This window comes from Mirounga leonina, unplaced genomic scaffold (assembly GCF_011800145.1).
Source record: "Mirounga leonina isolate KUSES-001 unplaced genomic scaffold, KU_Mleo_1.0 Mir_152, whole genome shotgun sequence".
NCBI classification, from domain to species: domain Eukaryota; kingdom Metazoa; phylum Chordata; class Mammalia; order Carnivora; family Phocidae; genus Mirounga; species Mirounga leonina.
In genome coordinates, this window is record NW_023270380.1 from 21,425,869 (window position 1) to 21,432,855 (window position 6,987).

Sequence of the window (6,987 nt, forward strand, 5' to 3'; positions counted from 1 at the left end):
CGGGGAGCGGGCCGGCGGCCACGGGGTGACCGACACGGAGGGGGAGCGGGCCGGCGGCCACGGGGTGACCGACATGGACGGGGAGCGGGCCAGTGGCCACGGGGTGACTGACACGGATGGGGAGCAGGCCAGCTGCCCTGCAGGGTGGCCTTGAGGCTCAGAGCCCACGGAGGAAAAGAGCCTGGCTCCAGGAAAATGCCAGTAAGTATAGTGCTGGTACCTGTGGGGATCTGGGAGGTCCTACCAGCTAAGGGACCTGGTCACACACATTACGTCTCTTTGTGCGTCATGAGTGTTCAATAAATCTTGGGCACTCTGTCCCTCCCCCAGCAGGTCTGGGGTGTCTGGGGGAACCCCTCAGAGAAGGGTCTCTGAAACATCAGGACTGGCCTGCGCTCTCCGCTCTGCAGGCACTTGGGGCCTCCGCGCCTGTCCCTTCGCAATTAGCGAGTGTGCTGGGGGTCACTTCCTGAATTTATCTCCGTGGGCGACTTCCGTGTCACCCCAGGGATGCTGGTTCCTACTTCCGAACTGCTAGGCCTTTACAGCCTTTGCCACGAGAGGTTGATGTCGTTCCCCCGGGCTGTTCACTGTCCTTGCAGGGGGCTGCACTGTGGCTCCCTTGTGGCAGGGACGTCTTGTCATGGCCCCAAGACTGTGCTGGGCCTGGGGCCAACCATCCACATGTCCTCAGGCTGGTGCCTCGGCCCCCCAGCACGGGGATCAGAGGCGGGCCAGGTCTGAGTGGGAAGGTGCTGGACTCTGGCCGCCCCTCTCCTATTTCCCTGGGGGGGCGGGCAGCGGGGCCCCAGGCCATCCGGAAGCACGCGTGTGGCTGTGCCCCCCCAGTGCGCTCAGAAGCCTGTCCCCTCTCACAGGGACGTTTGTCTCGGCCTTTGCTGTGCTGTGTGGAGCCCGCACCGACCTCCCGGACAGGCACGTATGCTGTGTCTTCTGGCTCAACATCGCAGCAGCCCTCATCCAGACCCTCACGGCCATCGTCATGGTGGGCTGGATCATGAGCATCTTCTGGGGCATGGACATGGTCATCCTGGCCAGTGAGTAGCCGCCCATGCCACGCCTTCTGGGTCGGGGGCTGGGCCGGGATGTGGGGGCAGGGCTGGAGGAAGGTCAGGCGCCAGATAGTCTGGGTGGTTGTGGTCCTGCAGGGTGTTGGCGCCTTGCCAGTCACTAGAGTCCGCAGCCGCCTGGCAGAGGGGACCCTCCCCGCCGCCCCCACCCCTGCCCCCCCGCACGCCCAGCCCAATGCCTGCAGGGAGTTCTGAGCACAGACAGGCAGAGACCTGAGCCTGAGTGTGTGAACAAGACAGGGCCGAGCTTCTCTTCAGCTCAGACGCATCGGGCATCCTCTTTGTCGAGGGAACTGTCCCGGACCACCCTGGTTAGCCGGGGTGGGGCCTGTGTGAGGTGATGTCCCCTGGGCCTGGCGGCCCTAGTTTCCAGAAAGAAGGGAAACCCACGTGGCATCTGTGCCCACAGGAAGCCCTGTAACTATGGGTTGTTTTGTTCTGTTTTGTTTTTATAGCCAGGACAGCGTGGTTTTCCTTTGACCCAAGCTTTGTTCCCTGTTGAGGGGACCTTCGCCACTCACCTAGCACAAACTTGATTCAGACACAAAACTGTTTTGTGAAAGTGCCTAACGTTACAAAGGTCACCGAGATGACTTAACATCTATGAAATAACCTAGCAAGCTCTTAGAACAGATACCGCACGTGCCTTGGAGCAGCCCCGTGCGTGGCCTGCGTTTTCCCGTGTTCTGTCCACGCCACCACGAATTGCCGCCGATGGGCCGCCTCCCTCAGGCACCAGGCGCCCCGTGGTGTCTGACACAACAAAGCCACTCTTAGGTGGGACTCTCAGTGTCAGAGGGAGGGACAGCCGAGGCCGGACAGGCTTTTGGGGGCCCTAGAATGATCTAGAATGACCTGTAGCTGACTCTATCTGAGCTCAGGATCCTCGGAGGATGCAGGGCACACACAGATGCCAGGGCCAGGAGAGGCCTCCGGTCAGTGACCAGTCAAGCCGCCGGCCAGAGAAAGTGCAGGCCCCAGAGCCGGAGAGATCCAGCGGAGCCAGTGGATTGGACAGACTGGCTGCCTGGGAGCAGGTCATCTAGCAGCAGAGGTCAGGAAGGAAGTGGGGAGCCTGTTGCCAGGACATCCCAGGCAGACCCTGGGAGGCGGGGGCAGCCAGAGAAATGGGAGGGGGAGAGCAGGCCTGGCTGGCCGCTGGGGAATGGGCTGGCCCCGGGGAGGGCTAGGCTGGGGAGGGTCAGCAGGCTGGGGAGGGCTGCTCTCAGGGCAGGCGCAGCCCGTCAGGACGTCAGGGAGGACGGGGACCCTGGGAGGGGAGCAGGCAGAGGAGTCAGAGACCGAGGCAGGCCCATCTTGGGCGCCTCGCCCTGCGCCCTTGACCAGGGATTGGTGAGACTTGCCAGCAGGCGGGGAGCGCTGCAGAGCCCGAGGCTTCCCCAGGGGCCTGTGGGATGGCCCACAGCCTCCTGACCCCTTTCCCAGTTGGAACCTGGGAGGCCTGCTCTGGGACACGTCCTCAGCCACTGTCAGAAAGCCTGACCCCTTTGACTGCTTCTTCCCGCGTCACCCCAGTGTCTGGCCAGGCACTTGGGCACTTGAGGATGGAAACTTTCCACCAAAGTGGAATGCGCCTACGTCACTGGGCCCCGTCTCAATAAAAGTGAATTAGTGCCTAGTCCCTAGAGCTTTCTGGTTATTTTTATCTTGGTCACCCTTAAAACCCAGGGGTTTAAAAGCCACGGGGTCTATATCTTAGAGATAACTGAAAGGGCCCCCTGATCAGGTCCTAGACAAGGAAGCGTGGACCCCAAGGAGTAAGATGGGGACCTGGTTACTTCCTCTCTTTGCACCACCCCAGACCGTGGGCCTAACCAGAAACACTGGCCCTATGGCTGGTGCGGCAGGTGTGGTCGGGCGGCGGGATACCCGGTACGAGGAGTCCCGTTCCCATCCCACCCCAGGGCCCCGGGCTCTCGCTGTGGCCAGTCAGCTTCTTGGGTGTCTGCACGTTGGCCCCGGGGATGCTGGTTTTTTTTGCGTCAGACTTTTCAGACAGCTGCATGAGAAAACCCGCCACACCTCGCCGCGGCCCACCAACCGCGCCTGCCCTCCGGACTCAGCCACCCATCTCTGCAGGGGTGCCTTGTTTCAGAAAGTAAACCCACCCTGGAAGGATGCGTAATTGCCACTCTTGAGATGCGGCTGCAGGCCAGGGTGACTCTGAGCAACAGCAAAGCATGCATGTCCCGGGATGGCGACTTTGGGGGGAGGTCCCACGAGTGACTCATCTGTCCTAATTGATAGTTGGGTGGGGGCCGTTCTTTCTGGGTTCACTCCAGCCCCTTCCCGCAAAAATGAAGGAAACTTCTCAGCTGGAACAGTACAGGGTGAGTTTTTTGTTTTGTTTTAGATTTTATTTTTATTTATTTGAGAGGGAGAGAGAGAGAAGGAACAGGGAGGGGAACAGAGGGAGAAGCTGAGCAGGGAGCCCAATGCGGGGCTCAATCCCAGGACCCTGGGATCATGACCTGAGCAGAAGGCAGATGCTTGACGGACTGAAGCCACCCAGGCATCCCAAGGATGACCTTCCACACAGCACTGGCCAAGGTGTCATCAGCACATACACTGTCCGGAAAAACTGCTAAGAGGACAAGCAGGGAATTCCAGATCTAAGTAGACGTTAAAACCAGAGACACAAGCAAGCGGCTCTGTTGATAATAATCACAAACCAACTACAGACTGTCCTGGTCGAGGATGGAGAAATACGCCGTAGTTCTCCGCGCTCTCTCTGCCCCATGCCCACGGCAGGCATTGCCCCCCTCATCACGACACCGTCTGCTCATCCATCCACGTGTTCCCCACACAGGGCTTCCGGCATCTCCATCCGAGATGTCTGCAGGACGAAATCTGTTTGCCATGTCCCGGCCTCAGTCTGTCCCGAGGCATTAGAGTCTATGTATGTGGTTCCTGTCCCTATACGGGGTGACCAGACAGCTCAGGCGGAGCCTGACTGGGGCCAGGAGGGGGCACCTCAAAATCCTGAGAGTGTCCCACAGCCATCCCTCCACAGGTGCACCCAGCTGGTGTCTCCAGGCCGGGTGGGGATGAGCCCAGAGCAGGGGTGGCCCCCGAGGGAGCTTCTTGGCGGGGCTACAGGCTGTGAGCCTGGGGAGGGGGGAGCCCCGGCCATGCGCCCCTGCAGCCCAGCACCCACCTGTGGTTCCCGGTCGCTGGACCCCGGGCACAGCGCTCACGCGTCCTGACACTTTTTAGACTTCAGCCAGTCCCTCCGACCTCTGTTTTCACCCTGTTTTCTCTTTCTCTTTTCCTCCTGTCCCTCCTGTGGCCTCACAACCCTGTGTTGCCCCCAAGTTTCCCAAGGTGAGTCTGCTGCTGGGTGTGGGGCCCCTGCCTGGGCTGCTTCCCCCACGCCCCCACCGCCCCCCTGCACCCTCTGCACACACACTCACCAAGCTGGCCACCGGGCTTTCATCTTGTTTTTGGTTTTTATCTATTTTCATTTATTGTTGTGCTTCTGTTTCTTCTATTTGTATTTTCTTTTTGTTTGTTTGGATTTCCAGCTTTTTAGTTTGGAAAACGTAGAAGCGTAGACAAAAGTCGAGGGCCTAGTGCACTGAGCCCCTAAGGGCCCACAGGCTTCAACAACACATAGTCACTCCTGTGTCATCTGTGACGTCTTATCTATTTCCTGCATTTCTGCACATTATTCAGACTTAAAATTGGTGAATAATTTGGTAAATAATGAGAGAAAACAACCGTTAGGTCCTCAGAAACTCCTCTGGGGCTAAGTTGCCAGCTAATGGTGAGGTGGGGGGCATTTTGCAAATTCAAACTCGTAACTTCATGCCTAAATATTTCAGTGGCTCAATTTCCCCAGGGATCTTGTGACACTGCTGTGTCTTAAAGGCTCGGAGTCGTCGGTCATGTTTGTCTGTGTCCCAGACGTCCGGCTAATTGAACACACACATGGTGACAGTCTTTTGTGTGCTGTCTTGCTGTTTTCCTTTCCGTCTTCCTCTCCGTCCACACATCCCAGGTACCTGGCGCTTGGGGATGGAGGCCCGCCCTAGTCTTCTGAGCCAAGGGCATGTCGATCACGGTGCCACCCCCCCCCCTCCCCAGATGCCCTCCTGTCCTGTAACCCCACTAAACCCAAAGTTCCACAGTTCTTCCTGCATCTTTCCGTTCCTGGTGAAAAAGTCCATGCCCTCGGGGAAAGGTGGACCTTGAGTATAGCTGTCATTCACACCTTAGTGTGAATAAGATCTCATGACCATGTCACGGTTCGCAGGCACCTCCTAGAGAAATCCTGAAGGAAGCGGGCATCTAACCCTCTCTCCTTTGCTTCTTCCCCACAGGCTACAAGGAGCAGGGCATCCCACAGCAGCTGTGAGCCCGAAGGAGCCGCTGAGAATTCCAGGGCGGTCTCATGGGGGCCGTACCAGGCCGCAGGCGGCACCAGGACCTTTACGCACGCTTTTCTGCCATCTCCTGGGGTCGGAGTGGAAGAGGGGTATTTAAAAAACAGTATTTATTTTGAAAACGCATATGTTTTCTTGGCAGGCTGCCAGGCTGCCAGCCCCCCCATCCCCACCCCCACGCTCCAGAAAGACACAGGCCCCCAGAGCATCTGGGGGGGGCGTGGGGGCAGGGTTGCGGACAGCGAGACTGGGATGCTCAGCTCTCCCCTGCCCTGCACATCTCCCTGCCCACTGTGAGGGCACCCTGGAGCTGCCGGGTCAGGCAGCAGGGGCTCACCAAGGGGCAGGGTGCGGTGGACCCTTCCTCTGGGTCCCCAGCCCCTGTCTATTTGCGCTGCTGTCTCCTGGGGGCCGCGCCAGGACAGGAATGAGGATGCACATGTCCCCAGCCCGGTGTGGAAAGGCCTGCCGTGCCTTCCTGGGGATGGACCCCTGAAAGTCTCTCCTGGGCCCGCGCTCCCTTACTGTAGCCTACCCTTCACCCACCCCCCTCCTCGCCGCTGAAATCTCTGGGCCTGGGTGTGTTTTGACCTTTGTTTCCCTAGAAGGCAGCCAGCGACTCCATCCCTGGGCGAAACGGCTAGAATTGACAGGTGTTCATACACAGAATCTTCAGTGCAGGTGTGAGCGAGCACAGGCCAGCAGCCTTTCACATTATACTGAACGCCACTCCTGGTCAGTAGTCCTCCTAAAATCCTTGGGGCCGGACGGGTCTCCAAATTCGGAAAATGTGGATTTGAGACAGAATAAGACCCATGTACCGTGCATTTCCTAACACGCCCGCAATCTGGAGCACCTCCCAACCATTGAGTGCATGACTGTTTTTGCAGAGAATCCTGTGAAAAGTCAGACTAATTGGGATCAATAAAAACCATAAATAGCCTCACCTTGCTTGGTTCAGGTCAGATCTTGGCCTAAATAAGTTATGGAAGAAAACTTAGCATTCAAGGGCTTTTGGGGATTGAGAATTGCAAAAGAAAAAAAATTGTGTGGGGTGGCAGACTTTTATCTGAAAAATCCCTCTTGCCAGTGAGGCCCTGGGGATCCCGCTATTGTTACACAGGGATTCCTCCTGTTGCCAACATCTGGAGGCTGTCCTTGTCGTCCACGTCATGTGGACGTGGGGTCGCGGAGGGAAGCCATCCTGCCCCAGGTCCCTTCCTCACCTCCTATCCCTCATCTAAGCCGGTGACGCTTCAGGGCACCTGCTCGGTGCGTGATTGTTCGGGAGTTGGATCCTGGTGGGGGAGGAACTCACAGGAGGTGTTGGGGCCACTGTGGGTCAGGGATTGCTCTGAAATGAAGAGAAAGGCGATCCAAAGTCATGGTGGACATCTACCGTCTGTTTTCATTTGCTTCCTAACATGGGAATTGCTAAACTGTGGGACTGGCCCAAAGCTGTTTGCAACCCCACTGGGCTCCCCGAGGGA

At 58.1% G+C, this 6,987-nt stretch overlaps 1 protein-coding gene across 2 annotated transcripts in view; it reads left to right on the plus strand.

The window, feature by feature from the left end:
• STUM (stum, mechanosensory transduction mediator homolog) overlaps positions 1 to 5,701 on the plus strand; it is a 50,423-nt gene extending 44,722 nt beyond the window's left edge. The window contains exons 2-4 of one of the 2 annotated variants that reach the window (XM_035008704.1): positions 879 to 1,058; positions 4,428 to 4,436; positions 5,435 to 5,701. In XM_035008704.1, the coding sequence (XP_034864595.1) occupies positions 879 to 1,058; positions 4,428 to 4,436; positions 5,435 to 5,469 (224 nt within the window). In that variant the 3' untranslated portion in view covers positions 5,470 to 5,701. The remainder of the gene's footprint in view (positions 1 to 878; positions 1,059 to 4,427; positions 4,437 to 5,434) is intronic. The other variant, XM_035008705.1, reaches the window with a different exon arrangement.
• Positions 5,702 to 6,987: the final 1,286 nt, after the last annotated feature.